At 33.3% G+C, this 22,737-nt stretch overlaps 2 protein-coding genes across 2 annotated transcripts; both read left to right on the forward strand.

Moving 5' to 3' along the window:
- Positions 1-8,460: 8,460 nt before the first annotated feature.
- Positions 8,461-8,787, forward strand: LOC128129224 (velvet complex subunit 2-like). The gene has a single exon (XM_052767863.1). The coding sequence runs from the start codon at positions 8,461-8,463 to the stop codon at positions 8,785-8,787; it is 327 nt and encodes a 108-aa protein (XP_052623823.1).
- LOC128129225 (extensin-3-like) lies at positions 8,784-9,104 on the forward strand. The gene has a single exon (XM_052767864.1). It carries the CDS (start codon positions 8,784-8,786, stop codon positions 9,102-9,104), a length of 321 nt encoding a protein of 106 aa, XP_052623824.1.
- Positions 9,105-22,737: the final 13,633 nt, after the last annotated feature.

Raw genomic sequence — 22,737 nt, forward strand, 5'->3', positions numbered from 1 at the left:
GAGTGTAGTTAGCTTTCTGGTATTGTATGTAGATGACATACTACTCATAGTAAATGACATTCCAACCTTGCAGGAGGTTAATTCTTGGCTTGGAAAGTGTTTCGTTATGAAGGACCATGGGGAAGTTGCTTATATTCTTGGGATAAGGATATTGAGAAAGAGGAGTAAAAGACTAATAGGACTTAGTCAAAGTACCTACTTGGACAAGGTGTTAAAACGTTTCAGCATGGAAGATTCCAAGAAAGGGGAATTGCCTATCCAGATCAATACCAAACTGAGTAAGACTCAGAGTCTCAGTATTGATGCTGAGATAGCATAAATGAGTCGAATACCATATGCTTCTATAGTTGGCTCGATCATGTATGCTATGATATGTACTCGCCCTGATGTAGCCTTTGCTTTGAGCATGGTTAGTAGATATCAAGGAAACCTTGGTAATGCTCACTAGATTGCAGTAAAGAAAATTCTTAAGTACCGGCGGAGGACTAAGGATTGAGTCCTTACTCTCGGTGGGAGTGATGACATGAGAGTGACAGGGTATAGTGATGCCAGTTTTCAGACCGACAACGATAATTTCCGCTCTCAGTCGGGCTGGGTATTTTTCCTTAAATGGAGGAGCAGTGACTTGGAAAAGTTCCAAACAGGAGACTGTAGCTTATTCAATATGCGAATCAGAATACATAGCAACAAGTGAAGCGTTGAAGGAGGCAATATGGGTAAAGAACTTCATTGGAGACCTTGGAGTTGTACCAGCTATCAAAGAGCCTATGGAGATTTTCTATGACAACAAGGGTGCGGTTTCCTTAGCCAAGGAACCAAGGGATCATGGTAGATCTAGGCACATCGACGGAAAATATCACTTCATAAGACATCGAGTAAAAGAAGGACTCCTTGTAGTGAAAGGGGTAGCGTCAGAAAAAAACCCACCAGATGCTCTTACGAAGGGACTGAGAAGGGTTAAGAACTTGCAACACGCTAGGAGTATCGGGCTGAAGGACGATATTAGTTTTGTTGATTAGATAGATATTTAGAAACTTGTAATAGTTTAAATGTAATTGACATTTGATGATTGATTAAAAGGAGCTTTTATTTATAAGTAAAGTTACTATCTTGTGTCAATTGTTTGCTATTGTTTCATTTTGCATATTTTGACTTTCAAAATAATGATATTATTCAAACTATCCACAATCGATCAAACTCTGGAAGTAAGTTATGAAGGTAGACTGTCATGAATGGGTTTTTGTAAGACTGTCTAAGGAGTTAGACATTGCAAAAGTTTGCTACAAACATTCATGAGTGCTCTTGAAATAAGAATTGATTATTGGACTAAACCCACGCTCACATGAATCACTTCATGGAATTTATGCCGAGTGATTGTGAGACGATAATATCTTATAATCGTCAAACCAAGATACATGAGTTGTTGATTACGAGTTGGTTGTACATTGATAGTGAAGGGTTTTGGTATACTACAACATCCTATGGTGCACATACAACCCTAAATACCTTGGATCTATGTTTTCACTAATTATACATGCAAATAGTTTCCAAGGCATTAAACATATAACTAGCATGCATTCTCATATACCAAATAAGATATTAGTTAGAGTAACATACCTTTTGTGTTGTAGCTTGATTCCATGGAGCTTAAGAGTCGAGTGCCTCAAGTGTGACACCTCAAATGGTTCACACAACACCTACAACAACTTGGAATAACATGAGAGAAAATTCCTTATGCTGTAATCAGTTAGCCCTCTCATATGAACCCCTTAAGGTGCGAATTCTTGAGCCATGGGGTCCTTATATATTGTTGCTATTAGGTTTACACTATGTAACTCATGTCTTTCCATATTCTTCATGCTCCATGGGTTACTCCATGGGTGTAGGCCAACATGAAGAACTATGGATCATAAGCCCACATATATAAGAATGAATGATTTACACAATCAATCCCCATATATTTAATTAGTGTCTTTTGATCACAGAATTAATTCCAAACCAATTCTTGATCAATACTAATAAAATAACATGATTTCATATTAATATATTTGAACTTATAATATATTAATAAATCATATATATCTTTTTCTCACAAAAGTCTATCCAAATCGTTCCAATGCCATGCAACCCAAATGGACCATGCCAAGTCGGGTCGAATACATACCAATAATAGTTATAGGCTTAGACATCTAATCCAACTGTCTCCCACTTGGATAAGTCTAAAACTATTATTACGTATGACTCCAAGATCCTGACTAGCAATCGTAGCTCTTAAAGTCGCTGCCGTACTCTGAACAAATCAATGACGTGTCTATTAGATAAGGGATCATATATTCCTCCATTCTATATATCATATGGACTGAGACATGGATTATAATCATTCTATCTGTCCATTTGTCGTTTCCTAATATTTGACTTATGATGACTGACTAATTGAACAAATCAAATCAGTCCAGGCTTGGCCAAGCACATAGGGATGTCATCACTAAATCATCGAGGGGACCAAGATCTAAGTTCTAGAGAGTTTGGGTGTGAGCCAAACCCATCAAATGAGGGTATTAACGAGTAAAGATGGAAACTTTACCCTCAAAAGGACGTTTTCAATATGTATGAGAAACAAAAAGCTTCAATCTGAAGTGTAGGGGCTTAATCCGTTAAGATGGCCCAAACAGACGAAGGAAGTCGTCGAGTCCATAGAGGAACTTGACGAGTTGAGGCGAATTGTCCCGATGCTGAATATGGTAGAACTCGACGAGTCTAAGGATGACTCGACGAATTGACTCGCTTAATCGTGATTATGAGTAGCCAGGGAACTCAGCGAGTCAGGGGGATGACTCGACGAGTTGGATCGCGATTTCAGGGTTTTGACTTATAGAAATCGGCGAGTTAATGGAGTAACTCGGTGAGTTGAGTCAACCCAGAACGTTAACTTTGACCAAAACGTTGACTTTGATCGGGGGTAAAATAGTCATTTTATCCTAAGAAGGATTATCAGCTTTTAACTAAGAGTTATTGTGATAATGATAGCCAGGGAGTCGTTGGAGCAGCCGTTAGAGATTCCTCACACGAGATTTCACAGTTAGCTTACGAGGTGAGTTTTCCCCAAGTACAAACGGGTCGAAGGCACCAATGTCGACTCGTTTATGTATGTTAGCATATGTAGGACTTAAGTCCGATGTTGGGGTTAGCCCGATGTAGGTTATATGTATCCGGACATTGGTCTGATGCCGAGGAAAGCCCGAGGAATGTTTAACTTATATGTTATGTGTTTATGTTATATGCATGTTTGATATGTTATATGTATACCAGACTTTGGTCCGATGTCTGGCGAGGCCCGACGCCGGGCGGGGCCCGATGTAGTGTGCAAGGCCCAATGTATGCTATTATGTGATTATGTGTATGGTATGCGGTAGTTTGAGGAGACTCACTAAGCTTCGTGCTTCAAGTTTTCAGTTTTGGTTTCAGGTACTTCCGCTAGCACGAGGAAGAGGTCGAGATGGCTGTATGACACACACCACAACTTTTAGCCTGGAAGGATTCACTCTAATGTTTTGACATATGATTTTGCTATATTGACAGATGATACGAGATCTTTGAGATACACGATTTATGACTTTTATATGTTAAATGATACTTTTGGTTTTTATTACTAAATTAATATGAAATTTTTGGATAATATTTTAGAATGTTACATTATTTTTCATTTTTTTCTTTGTTTGTTGAAGGTCTTCTCTTGAAAGAGGTTCGACTGCCCATCATATTATCCATTACCCCATTCTTACAGGACTTGAGGTTTTTTATTGTTATGGTTTATATTTTGCAATAACATATGTTCGAGATGCATTAATGATTCAGAATGATTAAATAATAATGGACTATTAGGACGTACACGATGCTTTGAAAAAAAATACTAATATTCATGTACAATATTCGATTGGTTAAAGAACATATATCGATGTGGTTTGAAGTAGTTCATTATTCAAAATTGAGAAGAAACATACAACATATAGAGCTCCACTACGCAAGTATAAAAATTAGCTAGTTAATGAAATAAAACAAAAGCTACCACTAATTACTATTATATACAAATTTTACCCTGAAACATACTCTAACATTTTAAGTTCAATTACGGCAACATTGAGATGCATAATGACAACTTTAGTGCCATAAACAGACAAATGTTGAGACATAGTTTCAACAAAATATTGTTTTCGCATAAATCTTTTATTCTCGGGGTAATCATACTTTATGTTTAACTGCATAGCATTAGAGGTCTCAACCGTTATACTTAGGGAAATTAAGTAATCTAACAAAATTTTACAATGTTTTTAAAAATAATAACCAATTCTGGAAAATGATAAGTCTCTTCAAAACTCGACAAGTCCAATACGGTAACCCAATGCCATATATATGGGGGCCACGCCTAAAATCGAAATAAACATTCTGGAAACTGAAATTCCGAAGTTGTTGCTACCGGCATTTTAGACACAAATATTTAAGGATATCTACCATGGATTCAACAAACCATGTGAAATCTACTCTTTAATTTACTTGGATTTTATTTTACACGTGATTTTTATATTCAGAAATGCGTAGATCAATTTCAGATTACGAGAAACTAGTATGGGGTATCCTAGTTTTTTAGTTTACCCATTAAAGGTGAATCTCGAATGATACTAACAACCCATAATCCGAGAATGCAATGTGAAATTCGAAGATCTATTTACTTACGGTCCGGAATACCAAATATATATATATATATATATATATATATATATATATATATATATATATATATATATATATATATATATATATATATAAATTAATTTTTGAACTAATTTGCGTTAAACTAATATCGTATATTAGTCCGATGATCAATTTGCATGAATGTTGTTAAAAAAATAGGTTTTATGGACAAAGGAATTATTCTTCATTTATAAGAGCTTTATTTATAAGAGTTTTGAGAATTGTGATCGATAAATGTAAACTTTAATTAAAAAAGGTTATACATAATTCATTTTTATGTTACTATATTTAAATATTAGTTGGATTGTTTTTTGCTGATCAAAACACTTGATGTTGAATCCACCAATGACACCTAAAAAATCAAGAAGGAAATTAGAGAGTGTATTAAATCTTTAAATTGAAAGCATATAGAACTCTAAAAGATGAGACCGAAGCAAGTTTAGAAAAACCTGTTATTTTAGACTAGTTGTCATTTTATATTTTTGTTATGGATACATTTCTGCTAGTGGGTTTTATTTTTGGAACATTTTAAATGCATTTTAATATTTTTAATTAAAGTCTCCAACTAGGCATGACAATTAGGCTGAGTTTGGATTTGTGGGTCACAGGTTGGCAGATCATAATATATTGACCCAACCCAACCCAATCTATATAATATATGGGTTGGAGGATTGGAAACATCAATCCAAGCCAACCAATATAACCCATTTGAGTATATGGGTTCGAGGGTCGGTGGGTCAATTTCGGGTCAAAGAGCAGACAAGTCATTTTCGAGTAACTTTTCACATGTTAAATTTATACGAATTATATATGTCTCTAAATTAATTAACACTTAGCATTTTGCATTGACTAGTATGAAATGAAAAACCGAATGCCAATCTAACTATCTAATGTAATAGCTTAATAACCAGCACATTTAAAAAAAAAGGTTCCCATCTTCAAGTTGTAAACATCCAATGAAATTGAAAATATTCATGCAAAGTACAATTATGCAAACATATAAAAAAAATTCAATAATTCATTCATGCTATAGTTCTTATTTCTTCCTCCAACACTGATTTCTTCTTCATAATGACCTACAAATAGAAACAATATGTAATTTAAATTTATGATCTTTTACAGCTATATAAATAATTTTAAGTCTTCCATTAAGGCATAAATTCATAATTTGTTTATATATATTTTTTAAAATATAATATATATATAGTCGGCTTGGTAGGTTGACCCACAAACCCAAACATGTAACCCAACCCAACCCATGAAATAAATGGGTTGGCGGGTTGATGGGTTAGCGGGTCAGAAATCTCAACCCAAACCCATTTATTTTTCATGTCGAGTTATGGGTTAGGTCAAGAATTTTCACCTTATCTCTAACATCCAGTGACTCGATTAATGAGGACGCGTTGCCAATAGAATATGAAATACTACATATTAAAAATGAGTAACGACGTCTTGTTACGAATGCATTAGAAATGATTCATGATAATCAAAGTGTGAAAGAACGAAAGGTAATACTGGAAATCTCATTACCACTTTCTGCAACCGAGGAGCATAAAAAACTAGCATTATATAATATGCAAATCAAAGATCTTTATGACCTAGAGTCGTTATAGAATGATATTTGCTAATGACATATGATCCTATAGGATCACACTGTCATACCCCGACTGATGGCGGAAACGCTAGGGTTGCGACACCAACGTTGGATCACAATTAACAACACATTGAATAATACGAAGTTTTATGAAACATTACATACTTCCATAAGTCTATTACGAGGAATTACATTGTTTTCAATCTTAAAAGATGATAATTACTAGAACAAGTTCTACAAAATGTAAGTCAATATGAAACAAAGAGACATAACATATCAGCCAACCACTTAAAACAAGGAAATACATTATTCCATGGATGTGGTGTGTCTTCTGGTTCCTAGGTTCAAGAAGATACATACGTTTAAAATACGTCAACAATAATGTTGATGAGCTTTACATGTTTTGACTTCGTATATTTTTATAATCAAAAGTGTGTTTAGACTAATGAATTATAAGAGTATAAATTGCAACATATTTTACTCTTGTAATCCCATACAAGTAAAAGAAATTTGTTTGTAGTTTTGACTCCGGGTGTTTTTATAATCAAAAGTGTGTTTAGACTAATGGATCATAACAAAATAAAGTGTAACATGTTTTACACTTGTAATCCCATACAAGAAAAAGAGATTTGTTTATGGTTCTGACTCTGTGTTTTTATAATGAAAATTATGCCTAGAATATCGACTTTAAAAAATGCACATATTTTACCCTTGTAATCCCATACAAGTAAAAGATATATGTTTATCTACATAATTTGTTAAACGTAAGTTATAATTTGATAGAGTCTCTTGTCGATCCTTTGTGAAGATTTATTTGTTTAATTAAATCAATATTTGACACTTAACAATTTGAATAAATCATTCTCATTTTATTCTTGCACATTCTTGAATGGAATTTCGGGGTTTTATTATAAGCCTATAACCAAACTACGGATGAGAAGCCTACAAGGGCATGTCGATATCATCACTAATGCTTCATCAACATCATGAAAGTATGAAGAGAATGAACAATTACGCCTATTTAACTCGTCAGATAGCGGTTGTAGCTAGCAACCAGAAGTATGACTGTCAACCCGTATAAATCTATACCAATAAATTTCACACATATTACAGATTAACGGTTATAGAACATAAGGATTTTACTAAGATATCATGTTCTTAGTGGATGATGAGTATAAAACTTATATAAAAGGTTCCCGTAATTATCAGATCTAGAATTGTATGTGTGTATGTCTTTAAGACCTAAATTTTAATTGACTAACTAGTTCAAATTGTTCAAGATAGTAAATCAAACTTTAAAACTTAAGTTGTAAGGTTTTCTATGTTTAGAGTTTATGTTTTATAATTAGATTTTATGTCAAAAAATGGGCATCATAAAGGCTGCGTTTTGAATATATCTTACACTATTTTGGTCTTAATGAAGTTAAATCCATCTTTTATTTATGAAGTTTGTGTTTTTATTCAATTATATATAATACACACACATATATATATATATATATATATATATATATATATATATATATATATATATATATATATATATATATATATATATATATATATATATATATATATAATAAATTCTTTTGATAACAAAATAAACATATATAAATAAATAGTCTTTTTGCATACTAAAAGCGTGTATATATATATATATATATATATATATATATATATATATATATATATATATATAGGAATCAGTTCTATGGAAAACAAATAACTAGGACAACATCTACCGGAACCAATAATCAAATGACACGTGTCCATTTCTTTCTTCACAAGTAATGTATTATGGAAGTTATTGTGGAAGTGATGTGTTGTCATGTTTTCATTGGTTCAAATATATGTTGCCCTAATCATTCATTTTTCATATAACTCTTCCCTATATATATATATATATATATATATATATATATATATATATATATATATATATATATATATATATATATATATATATATATATATATATATATATATATATATATATATAGCGGAACGTTCAATCGAGAAGATTTTTATTGTGAGAACAAATTTGAAACATACAATTTTTTAAAATTAAAATCATCAAAAATATTAATATAAATCAAACAATAAGTAAAAAATTAGAAATGCCAATTAACCAACACACGAACAACACCACCCACCACCAACACAACTACCCATCACCACCACCCGTCTTCGCCATCCATCACAACCGCCCCCATCCACCACCCACGAAAACCACCACCCATCACAATCATCACCACCCAACACCGCCAACCACGACCACCATCACCATCGACCACCACCACCCACCATCACCACCCGCCACCACCACCCCCACCCACCACCAACCGCCACTTCTACGCCACCCACCACGCAATAGTACCCCCACCACCCACGACAACCACCACACACCTACCTGCACCACCCATCACTACCACACACCATTATGACCACCACCCACCGCCAATCACCACCACCTATCACTATCACCCACCACCATGACCCATCACCACCACCCGCTTACACCACTCATCATCACTACTCGCCACAACCATCCCCACCCACCACCCATCAAGACTACCACCACTTACCACCACCACCACCACCTATCACCCATAACCACCACTTGCCACCACCTATCACCACCCCAACCCACCGTTATCACCACAACCCGCCACCCCCACCCCCACCTACCACCGCCACCATCACCACCACCCCCACTACCCATCATCATCATCCACCATCCACCCACTACCCACCATTATGACCATCACCTACCAGTACCACCACCAACCACCTACCACCCATCACCACCACCCCCACCCCCACCCATCACCACTACCCTGCCTACATCATCCATTACTACCACCCGCCACAACCAACCCTACCCACCACCCGCCAAGACCACCACCATCACTCCGATGACCGACCACCACCACCACCACTCACCTCCATCACCCATCACCACCACATGTCATCATCACCCCACCCATCACCCATAAAAACCACCATCCGCCACCGCCACCTACCTCCACCATCCACTACCCCCACCACCATTACCACCACGACAACCACCCATCACCACCATCCACCCACTACCAGCACCGGAAACCAACACTAACACCCCCACCCCCACCACCACCTATGATTATATGTATACATATGATTTATATGCATAAGATTGGTTTTTGTCTAATTAAATCATATGTGATTAGATACCTATAATAACCTATGATTAAATACACGAGAATAACAAAAAAGTATATTATCCACATAAATCACATGTGATTAGAAATATATAATCACATGTGATTATATGTTTTAATCCCATATGATTTATGTGAACACCATGCATTTTCCCGTTGTCGATTCGTTAGCTGTTATCTTATATTTAATTACATGTGATTATATATATATATATATATATATATATATATATATATATATATATATATATATATATATATATATATATAATCAAAACCCCATTGTATAACAATACTTGAGAAAGAAGATGAAAGTGATGAATACATGAAGAAATCGATTTTCGATGATGGGCTTTCAGGTGCACATCAGATTCTTAGGGTTACTTAAGGTTTGGAAAGTTAGATCTTTCAGCGAGTTCAACGGTAAGAGAGGGATACATAATGCGGTGGATGGTTTTTGATGGCGACCGCTGCGATTTCCGGCGAGAATTTCCGGCAAGAAAGATGAAGTAGAGGCACACGAGAAGTGAGATGGTGGTGAGAACTGGGAAGAGAGGCCGATTGGGAAGGTTAAAGTTTCGTTGGTTGTTGCCTTGAAGGTATGATGCAGAGCCCATATTCTTACTAAACTATTTGATTTTATTGATTAATTGTAAATAAATAAAAAGATTAATTAAAAAAGGAAAATACAAGGGAAGTATAGTCATCTTAAATCGGTCGGGGACTATAACCGAAACAAAAAGAAAATACAGGGATGGTCCGAGTGCAAAACAAACGTTAGGGACCAAAGAGGAAATTTTACCCAAACCACAGGGACGATTTCAATAATTTACACTATATATAAATATATATATATATATATATATATATATATATATATATATATATATATATATATATATAAGAATATTATTTGACACCATTTTATATATAACCCATATATGAACCTTATTTTATCTCATTTTATATAACACATACTCGTATATATAACTCAAGATCTTTTTGTGTCCTAAGACGCAGACACACCCACACACACACACACACACACACATATATATATATATATATATATATATATATATATATATATATATATATATATATATATATATATATATATATATAAAACACAAAAAGGGGTTTCCAAAAGGGTAAAGAAGTTATAGTGGTTAGAGAAATTTCGTCTCCTAGTTCTCCCGCCTCACGAAAGAGAAATGCTTTAGATGTGGTTCAAAAATATTGAAGCAAAAGCAAACTCTTGTTGAGGATAAGATAGATAATGTAGTTGTTGAATCAGATCATGACACTGATGGTACCAATACAGAAATGGGAGGTGAATTTCATGTGTCACCACAAAGGGATACCTCTGTTATGTTGACTTTCGAGGAGACAAATAATCATGATGTCAATGCAAACATATCTAATACGGATGTAAACATCAATTATGGTGTACAACAAAGTATAACAATGTCCAAGAAGACGAAATTCATACCATTCAAGGGTTCAAATATTGTGTCCAATTTAGAGGAGGTCGAAACTCCAAGCATCACTGCGAACTTATCTGATAAGGACACACTTGTCAATATGAGTGAAGGGATGAAGATTGTCGAAAAAATAACTACAATTACAGTAAAAAAACTACTATTCCTCCATCATAACCATCATCTCCACCACCTACATCTTTTCCACCAATTTCTTCTACAGTTCTTTCTCCAACATTTGCTGGTGTTATGTAAGAACCGATTGTTACTCTGTTCTCATCTCAATCTACTGAACCTGAGAAGACCATTACTGAAACTTATAATTTAATCCTGAAAAAGAAGATATACCTGATGAGTTAATATGTGGGGTAAACAATTCAAGATCCTTATTTCTAAAATGAATTATTTTCTTTAATTTTTGGTTGATACTGGAGGCAAGAACTATAATAGCGGTGTTGAAGTTGAATATCTTTTGAAACCTCAAGAGTATCGAATGAGAATTTTGATTGAGGATGTTGATTAGAAACATGAAAAGAGAATGGCTAATTAGTCTTGAAATTTTAATTACGAGATCACTAAGCTTTGTGAAGTTGCTAAAGAGCTTCATGAACTCTTTGAGAAAAAGGTGTCTGAAACGAAAGCTTCTATTGAACTCAAGGTTAATGAGCTTCGAACCTTGATGTCTAAAGAGGTTAAGAAGTTAAATGCCATCTACAACTTTTTGCATGAAAAAGTTGATGTCATAGCCAATGCAACAAATTGCTTGGTAGAACTCAACACATATTATTCAAAAGATCTCAAAGTCAAGACTGAGAAGGATGACAAAGTGTTTGAGAAAGTTGAAGAGTTTTTATTTGGCTTTAAATAAACATTATCGAAAGTAGATATTTCGACTCAATCTTCTGTTTTTCAAGATTCTATTACTACAACTGTTTTGAACATTGAGTCAAGTATCAAAGCTGAGTTGGCTCCAATCCTTAATTCGGGACTTCGTTTACCAACAAATGCTCCACGTCCTGCATATGTCTCACAAGGGGGAAAAAGAGGAGTTAGTTCGTCCAAGGGATCTCGTGAAGAGATAGGAGTAGTTGTGGGGAAAGTTATGTCAACTCAAATTCCAATACCAATCCAAAATGAAGCCAGTAATCACATCATCAACAACAACCACTACAAAAGGGAATCTTCATCAGTAGAAAGTCCAAACAAAAGGGATTTCGATAAATGAAGGAGTTGGAGGTTCAAGTTTTGCCCCTGTCAAAACAGTATCTAATTTTGATCCAAACAATTAAAGGGAAACTATTCAAGTTCAACAATCAGCAGAAGCGAAAAGTATAGATTGCTAGTTTTTGCACTTACTTCCAACAAAAAATTCATTGACCTTAACCAAAAACATGGTGAAAGTGCATTTAAATCAGGACCTTGGTGGATTTGACATAAATATTTTGACAGCTCAATTTTTTGTGTAATGCATTTGAAAGAAACTGAAAATGTGAAGGTTTTCTTTTAATTTACACACTTTTTTAAGACAAACCAGTAACCTATGTACCTTTAGTACATTGGTTTGTTATTTGCAAAGTTATGATTGCGATGAAACGACCAAAATGTTATAAAATCAAGAGAAATACTTTCACTAAAACCGTCTACACTTTCAGCTTTGGTAACTTCCTTTCTAACTCCTTGTATCTCTTTGACATCTACACCGATTAAGCAATTATGTCATAAAGACATTTAATGAAATAAACTTTTATATACCGATATGAAAATGATTGTATAGTTTTTTAGTTATAAATCATAATGTCATCAGTGGCCATAAGAACCCGATCAACATTTTATTATATAATATGCAAAAGATGATGGAACCAGATCAAACAACTTTATTTATACCTTAAACTTTCATCATACTTTAAAATTGACAATTGATTATACTCTTACAAAATCCACGGATTGATTTCACGTATCTAACCTATAATTAAAAGTTACCATGGTTCATATCAGGTAAGGCTTTAGCTAAACTATAGACTTTAGAAGTGTTCCTTCCCCAACAATAACCATAGATTTACATAAATTGTATGTCTTTTAAACCAAATATGGTGAAACTCATTCTCCTTCCTTTCACTACCGTTCCCTGTGTCTTCAAAAATATTTGGAAGATCAACTTTGAGCCTAATAAAAAAGACCAGAAACCAATATATGAAAATAAACCACCAAATGTTACAAAAAAAACAACTTATACCTCATCAAGGATAGAAATCATAAGTGATACATCACTTACGGTCGCATCTGCCAAAAACAATATTAAAGAGGTCAAGAAAAATGCAAAAAATTAGAGAAACCAAAAGCAAATGTTTTAACCTATGATTATATTTGAAAACGACAAGACCTAAATGATTTAACTTATAAATCTTGGTTTGTGATTTCAAAGATGGGAGGTGGCTTGGATAAATAAGGTTACCTGCTTCCGATTTATGTGGTGAACACCATCTCATCAGTTAAATCCATATCGTCTCATTAAATAGTGACCTTTTCTGAATATAGAATTCATTATTTATACTTTGGAACAAAAATGACCACATATAAATAGGATCCCTATTTGGAAAATTAAATCACAACATCTAAAGCACATGATTCTTCATTTTATCATCTTTAAACCCCACAAATCTAATCACAAGCTTAAAAAAAATCATAAAATCAATACTCCGATGCTATTTATAAATGGTAAAGCATAAAAAAGAATTAATTTAACATTTAATAACTTGATAAAAAGAAAAAAAAATAAAGTAAATGTTGTAATAGAAGTAAGTAAAAGTAAAAAATTATAATTAACAAGTAAACAAATATAAATTGCTAGTTTTTGTACTTACTTCCAACGAAAAATTTCTTGACCTTAACCAAAAACATGGTGGAAGTGCATTTAAATCAAGACCTTGGTGGATTTGACATAAATATTTTGACACCACAATTTTTTGTGTAAGGTATTTGAAAGAAACTAAAAATGTGAAGGTTTTCTTTTACTTTTTTTTAAACAAACTAGTAACCTCTCTATCTTTAGTACATTGGTTTGTTATTTGCAAAGTTATGATTGCGATGAAACGACAAAAATGTTATAAAATCAAGTGAAATAATTTCACTAAAACCGTCTACACTTTCAGCTTTTGGTAACTTCCTTTCTAACTCCCTGTATCTCTTTGACATCTACAGCGATTAAGAAATTATATCATAAATAGATTTAATGAAACAAACTTTTATATACCGATATGAAAATAATTGTATAGTTTTTTAGTCATAAATCATAATGTCATGAGTGGCTATAGGAACCCGATCAACATTTTATTATATAATATGAAGAAGATGATGGAACCAGATCAAACACCTTTATTTATACCTTAAACTTTCATCATACTTTAAAACTGACAATTGATTACACTCTTACAAAATCCATGACTTGATTACACGTATCTAACATATATTTAAGAGTTACCACAGTTCATATCATGTAAGGCTCTAGCTAAACTATAGACTTTAGAAGTGTTCTTTCCCGAACAATAACCATATATTTACATACATTGTATGTCTTTTAAACAAAATATGGTGAAACCCATTCTCCTTCCTTTCACTACCGTTCCCCTATGTCTTCAAAAATATTCAGAAGATCAACTTTGAGCCTAATAAAAAGGACCAGAAAACCAATATATGAAAATAAACCACCAAATGTTACAAAAAACAACTTATACCTCATCAAGGCTAGAAATCACAAGTGATACATCACTTACGGTCGCATCTGAAAAAAAAAAAACAATATTAAAGGAGTCAAGAAAAATGCAAAAAATTGGAGAAACCAAAAGAAAATGTTTTTACCTATGATTATATTTGAAAACGACAGGACCTAAATGATTTAACATATATATCTAGGTTTGCAATTTCAGAGATGGGAGGAAGCCTGGTTAAATAGGGTTACCTACTTTTGATTTATGTGTTGAGATGGTCGATTGTAGAGGAAGACGATGAAGAATTTGTTTTATATGCCTTTGAAATGAAGAATCGATTTCAGTTGGCCGGTGATTTGGTACCACTAAATCATAAGGATACAATTCCCACTAGAACCAGATCGAGAAACATACTTGTTGGAGAGAAGAGACCGACAAACATTGTTTTCGACTGTGGAAGGAGTAGAGTCGGAGGGAGGTGTGGAGAGGCATCGATCAGTTATTTCGACGACATTCCAGTGATGCGAGAACAGATGTGGACCATCTAATTATTAAGATGTGTGGCTATAATTAATTATTATTTTTCTAATTATTAATACATTTAAAATTTAAATTTTAAATTAATGTAAATTATAAAGGGTATTAAGGTAAATAAACATTACCCTAATTTTGTAAACTCCTATAGTTACTTTGTACCTCTCTATTTCGTTGACCTAATATCATCATCAGACCTTGCCATCACCAAAACCCTCCAAGTCGTCACTTGATGGGATCAGAGAAAACAAAGAATCGAAAGCAGCATGGTCGATGAAAGACGTAGGAAGGAAGTGAAGGCAGTCGGTGACGTTTGTGGTCGGCCGTCGTGATGGCGAGGGGAGCGTCTCCAGGTTCGATGAGGCTGAAGAGGAGGAAAAGAGGAGGCAGCGAGGGGTGGTTCGTTGGTCTCGGTGGATGCAACAATGCGATCGGGGTGTTTTTGGTTTGAGGTGGGTTTTTGGGTTTGCTTTTTAACAGAAATTGATGAGCTTAATCAATAGATTTTAGTGGTGTTTTGTTAATTGAAATAAATAGGAAGAAGATAAAGAACGATGGTGTTTGTCTTTCTTGTTCGATGGAAAAAAGAAGGATAAAGATGTTTGTGGTGGTGACAGTCCAAGCATGATGGTGGCAGTCCTTCAACCGTCTATTGTTTATCCAGTGATCCAATGGTAAGATTTATAAATACGGCAACGACAGTAAAGGGAGTGACGGGAAGGAAGCCTTTAATCCACCTTGGGCTACGATGAACTCAACAATACCAATTCACTCTTAACGTTGTTGTAGTCGATCGACATTAAAAAACGGATCATGAAAAGGGGTGCGTGAATGGTTGTATTTATTTATGAATAACACGTGTATTCATTTATGAATAACAGTGTAGTTATGTATGAATGTTTCTATTTATTTATTAATAGTAGTGCATTCATATGAACAAGTGTATTTATTTATGATTAGATGTATTCATTATATGATAGAATGTGTATTAATTTATAAATAACAGTGTATTAATTTGTCAATTGCAATGTATTCATGTGTGAATGATTGTATTTATTTATGAATAATAGTGTATTCATGTGAATTGGTGTATTTACTTATGATTAGAGGTATTCATTTTATGAAGAAATTATAATTTTTACACTATTTTTATTTTTGATTAATGAAAAATACATTGAATTATTTGTAATTTGATATGTTTTAATTTATGACTGGAAGTGTATTGATTTGGGATTGAATCTTTAATCTTTTTTTTTTTTTTTTTTTTTTTGAAAAACAAAAACGTGAAATAGTAGAAAATAATAATTTTTTTAAGATTTTCTTTTCAGATTTAAAATAAAAGGAAATATTAATTTTTTTAGGTAATTTTTTTGAAACGGTCATAAATTATTTTTGGGAAAAATCATAAAAAAAATATTTATATATATTTCATTAACTAAAAAGAAATATTAATTTTTTAGATAATTAAAATCATTATCCCTACATTTTAGGAAATCATTAATTAATATTTATATAAAGTTAGTAATATACCCTTATAAAATGATTAGTCCAGAAGTTTTCGCGCGTTCTTAACTTTTTAGGTGTTCTAATTTGATAATATATATATATATATATATATATATATATATATATATATATATATATATATATATATATATATATATATATATATATATATATATATATATATATATATATATATATAATGGACAACTAAATCATATGGGCTCAAAATGTTGGGCCTAATGATTCGAATGATAACATGATTACATGAATATCTAGTACATATAGCATCTATGTTCAATTAAATAAGTCTTATCCTAATTCGATGAAAGATTATACATTAAATTTTACTATAAATAAATACATACATACATATTAACATGTATACGTAGCTCGCAAGCCTTATAAGAATTCACGTGTTTTATATACTTAAACTTGTTTCGACTAAATTTTGATTACTTGATAGTTGATAATACTTCAGCTAGTTATGATGTTAATATATAAAACAATTATTTAAATATCATTAACAAACCGAAAGGGTTGTTTGTTTTTGTTTTCCACAAGATGCAAACATGGGAAAAGAAAGCAGTTTACATGCCTTCCTTTTTCTTATTTGGGATGACGACACACATTATATACTAATTGACTGATTGGGAGATTTGTAGTTAGCTATTTATTTAAATGATAATATGATATAGTTTTCTTTTTCAAAGTATGTTATTATCGAAAAAAATGCTCAATCAAATTCAAACATTGTAAATTTCCTATCATAAGGATAATAGTTCAATCAAAATATATTTTTGAATAAAGATAGATCAAAAATATTTAAAATTTTATGATATAAGTTTTTAAACTTATGCGAAGATCCATCAAAGGTAAATAGAAAAACAGAAACTATAATGCACAACTCGTATAAATTTTTTATTTAAGAAAATAACTCAAAACTACAAAACAGTCAACATTACAGGAACATATACATCTGACTTTATACTAAACAGAAAACATATTAGTATACGATTAGGATTCTATAATGGAACACTTAAACTTTCCATATAAACCATTGCTTATTACTCAAGGATTATAGAACTTGAAAAACACTCCAAATTACTTGGACAACACTCCAAGTCATCGACATCTGGACCAGATCACGCCACCTAGCCACTTTTGATCTCAGACAATTCGCTAACAATCACCCCTTGAATTTCTAAGTGAAGGGTATTCTTGCACGCCAAGCAACGATCTCATTTATGTGAACCTTTTCCGAGTCAAGGCCTTCGTAAGTGGATCTGCACGTTGCTTGTCCCTGGAAACATGTTCAACTATCACTTGTTCGTTTTCAACACGTTCTCGAATAAAGTGATATCGAGTGTGAATATGTTTGCTTCTTCCATGAAAGACAATATTCTTTGACAGTGCAATTGTTGATTTGTTGTCTATTCGAATCAGCACCTTTTGTTTCTTCATTCATGTCAGCTCATCCAACAACTCCCTTAACCAAACCGCCTAACACGCTGATTAAATAGCTACCATGAACTCAACTTCATACGAGGATAATGCTACTTATCTTACTTTTAGGAGCACCAAGTGATGGGTGAGTCACTAAGGTAAAAAAACATTTCCTGTTATACTTCTTCCATCATCTACATCAACATTATGACTGCTGTCACTGTAACTTAGCAAGCTTATATCTTTACATCGTTTATATATTATCCCAAAAGATGTTGTACCACATATGTAACGAAGAATTTGCTTAATAGCATGTGTGTGAGATTCTATTGGACTTTGCATGTAACAACTAACTAATCCAACCAAATATGCTAAATATGGACGAGTGTGCTAGAGATATTGTTAATAACCCACTAATTTTCGACAATAAGTAGCTTCAGCTTCAGGTTCATCTTCAGCTTTAGACAATTTTAGTCCCGGCTCCATCGGATATTGAGTTGAATTACAGTCTTCCATACCTACTTATTTTAGAATTTTCATGGCAAAACCCTCTTGTTTTACCTTTACACAACCATTTTCTTGCAATACTTCAATACCCAGGTAGCAAGTTAGTTCTCCAAGGTATCACATTTCAAATTGCAATGCCATCAATTTCTTGAATTGATTTATAAACTCTATACTTGTTCCTATCACGAATAAATCATCTAAATAAATCAAAACAATTATAAATTTTGCATCTGAAACCTTTCTATAAACAACATTTTATTGCATGCATCGTTGAAAACCTATATTTTTCAATGTATTAGTAAGTTTCAAATTCCATGCTCTTAGAGGTTGTCAAAGAACATATAATGCTTTTGCTAATTTGTAGACTTTTTTTCTTCACCTTTCTTCACAAAACCTTCAGGTTTGTTTACATACACTTCTTCTTGTAACTCACCAAACAAAAATGTTGTTTTTATGTCCAAGTGATGAATCTTCCATCCGTACCTAGTTGCAAGAGCAATCAAAAGTCTTATTGTCTCGAGACGAGCTACCACCACAAATACTTCATCAAAATCATTACCTTTCTCTTATGCATAGCCTTTAGCAACTAGACGCTCTTTGTACCTTGTAATTGATCCACTCATATTTCTTTTAATTTTGTACGACCATCTTAAGCTAGTAGGTTTGGCATCTATAAGTGGAGGATGAGTTTCCAAGTGTTGTTCTTCTTAATGGAATCAATTTCAGCCTGTATTGCTTCGATCCATTTCTTGTTTATTTTTGCTTCATTGAAATTTCTTGGTTCCTCATCGAAACTTAACATTAAATGGTCAACATTTAGTTCATAGTCATTCAACCTTTGTGGTAGCATAGGAACACAGTTTGAACGTCTCGCGAGCATTACTACATCGTTTGGCCCGTCAACAGATTGGGTTGGGCTGCATTATTAGATTAAGGTGTCTAAGCTCAGAACTAAATTGTTATATACTTGTAATTAGAAGCAAAGTCCTTTTTCGGTTACCTCATAACTAGAACTTGGTTAGAATGACATTTGTAGAGAGAAGACGATTTATTGATTTATTATATGATTAATAAACTGCAATAAATGATTTGTTAATATATTATGTGATTACTATATTAATTTGAAAGGCTAATAATTAATTAAAAATTAATTGGAAATAATTTTAGGATTAATTAGAAATAATTAAGAGTGCAAGGGCTAAGTTGTATTTGTTTAATAGTTGAACAAAATGAGAGGTTCCAGAACCTTACTATAGGGGACAATATTGGAGACCCTAATTAGGGTTTCTGGAATCCTCCATAATGATAAGGAAACTAGATAACCATCCGGATTTGAAATAACAATATTATATGTTCAAATTAGGGTTTCTAGGGTTTCCTGAGTTGGTATAAATAGGGCCCTAGATTTTCCTATTCTTGGCCACTCATTCTCTCAGAAGAATAGCCAATTTTTTCATCTACGTCCTCTCTCCTTAATTTTCTTCAAGTTCTAGGTTTTGGGTACAAACCATTAGAGGCATTAAGCTTTTGGTGCTAACTTCTCAAGATCTACAAAGGAAGGATCGAAGTGATTTTTTTGCTATAACAAATGTAAGGTATGTAACCATAATCCATGATTTTGATTATCATAGGGTTCATGTTAGTTTTCTTCTTCATAATATGTTGCATTCAAAGTGTTAATACATATACCCTTATAGGTTGCATGCGCCCTTCTTAATTATTAAGTGATTTTCCGCATTGTACATGTAGTTATAACCTATAAAATCCATCAGTGGTATCAGAGATATATGGTTGTCTAACACTGAAAGTGCATATGTTGAATCAAACAAAACTTTTTTCGAAAATCTGTTCTCACGGCATGACAGTGCCTTTGTCACGAAGTGAGTTCAACTCAGAACAAAATGTTTGGGATTTTCTGTCTAATCTGATTTTCTCGTTATTACTGGTTTTCTCGTCTTTTTCAAAAGTTTTTGAATCTCTCTTTTCGATTCAAAAGATGTCCGCACTTTTGATTAAGAAAACTTGTTCTAATTGATTGATTGTTTCGATTCTATAATCGGTTTGATAGATCGAGTGTTTTCTGATAGATTCATTTGTTAGATCTCTTTTTCTTAATCTCGTCGTCACTTTTGTCTGTACAAAAATGGAGAATTTCAACATGAACACTATGTCAAGCTTTTTTCATCCTCTTAGATTTTCCACGAAGATTATAATGCTCATTCCAGAGTATTATGAGTAGTGGGCGGATCGTAGGAGGTCCTTTGGCCTTAATGTTGAAGGTTTCAACAAAGGACTCTGAGATCGAAACTACTAAACAAGATGGTTATGAAGATGAAGGATTTCTGGTGAACTCTGAGGATGAGGTTGTGGCATAGTACTCAGACAATAAAGTGAAGAAGTTCTTCAAGAAGCCTTTTAATCCAAATTACAAAAGCAACAATGAATTCAAGGGTAACACTTCATCTGGAAAAGGAACAAGAGTGGAATCAAAGGAAGAGAAGAAAGAAAGCAAGAGTGTTGTTGAGAAGAGTGAGAAAAAGATGAAGGGAGATTCACGATTTGATTGTAACTACTGTAATGGTGTACATAGTCTTGCAATAGACTACATGCTGAGGAAGAAAGAAGAGAAGAAGTAGAGAGTTACAGATGAATCATATTATGTTCAGAGACTGGAGGAGGTGAGAGAAAAGACCAAAGGTTTGTCATTGGTCGCGAAGGGAGGAAATGAAGGGGATGGAACTTACTAGGTATAGTTATCTGGTTTAGATGATGAAGAAATGAGAAACCCCACCCATTGTTCGTTGTTTGCACAATTCGAAGTGGCAGTTTAGAAGAGGAAAAAGTCACTGGGAGATGTTTTGTGTCAACAGGAGCTGATAAGTCACCTATGACATCAAAGGTACATTCTCTTCTTAAATCTTTTAATATTCCTTTAAGTTCTTATCTTATAGTTTTATCTGATTTTGATGATACTCTTTCTTATATTAATAATGTGCTAATTTATGTTAGTAGCAAAGCTGAGCATTCGAAAAGAATGTTGTTAGATGCTCAAAATCACTTAGAATCTAAGAAGAGTAGAATAGATAGTGTAGAGCTATAGTTGAGAAATATCACTCTAGATAGGGGTTCGGTTAGGGCAAACAATATTTTGTTAATGAAACATCAAAACATTTACTGTAATAGCGCTAAAAGATTGTATGCCAAATTAACTGAACTTCATCACCCATTAATATGTCGATTACATTTCACAGGTTATGGATGCAAAACATAAGCCCATTCTCGTAAAGTTGAATGATGTTACGAGTAGCAAGGCTACTTCGCAACAAGGGGGAGATAAAAGAGTGTTTCCAGAAGTCAACATCAAGAATCCTTATCAAATGGGTCCAGTGGAAAAGAACAGTGAGAAAATCCGTTTAGAGAGGAAAACTATGGAAGAAAAATTGAAGAATTTACAGGAAAATAGAATTGGCCAAAAGAGTAATGAAGATTTTGGGTAAGGAAAAGGAAATGTGAAAATTATCGCTGACAAGTTAGATGATTTAGATCCACCATTGAAAAAATAAAAATAAGAAGATCAAGCAAAATGTGACGTATTTTTGGATGAGGTTAATGCTTTGAATGCAAAGCTTAATGCTTTGAATGCAAAGCTTAATGCAGAGGAAGCTAAAAAGAAGAATGCAGCAAGAAATTCTTGCAAACAAGAAAGCTCTATTTCCTCCATGGAAAATCGAAAGAATTGAAGAAAAAGCTCTCAGCAATCCAAAACTCTATTGGTTGGAACCTCAAACCTCTTTCTCAGTTGATAACAATGTTGATTTTCAAATGGATTTTCCTATCACTGCGAAAGCTTAAGGATGGGGATCCCATAAGTTCTACGAATGACGTTGGTGCTTTGATTGACTCAAACTTTTAGGGATTTCTCGATCAAGTGAGGTTAAGAATCTTGAGTTTGGTTTGTTACATGATATTTTTTGATGACTTATATCATTAGCTTATTTAAAGATCATTAATTTGATATG

Source organism: Lactuca sativa, chromosome 9 (assembly GCF_002870075.4).
Source record: "Lactuca sativa cultivar Salinas chromosome 9, Lsat_Salinas_v11, whole genome shotgun sequence".
Lineage (NCBI taxonomy): Eukaryota > Viridiplantae > Streptophyta > Magnoliopsida > Asterales > Asteraceae > Lactuca > Lactuca sativa.

Bases quoted from the DNA above. Each gene is read 5' to 3' on its own strand.
- LOC128129224 (XM_052767863.1), top strand. From the start codon at position 8,461: ATGCCAATTAACCAACACACGAACAACACCACCCACCACCAACACAAC.
- LOC128129225 (XM_052767864.1), top strand. From the start codon at position 8,784: ATGACCACCACCCACCGCCAATCACCACCACCTATCACTATCACCCAC.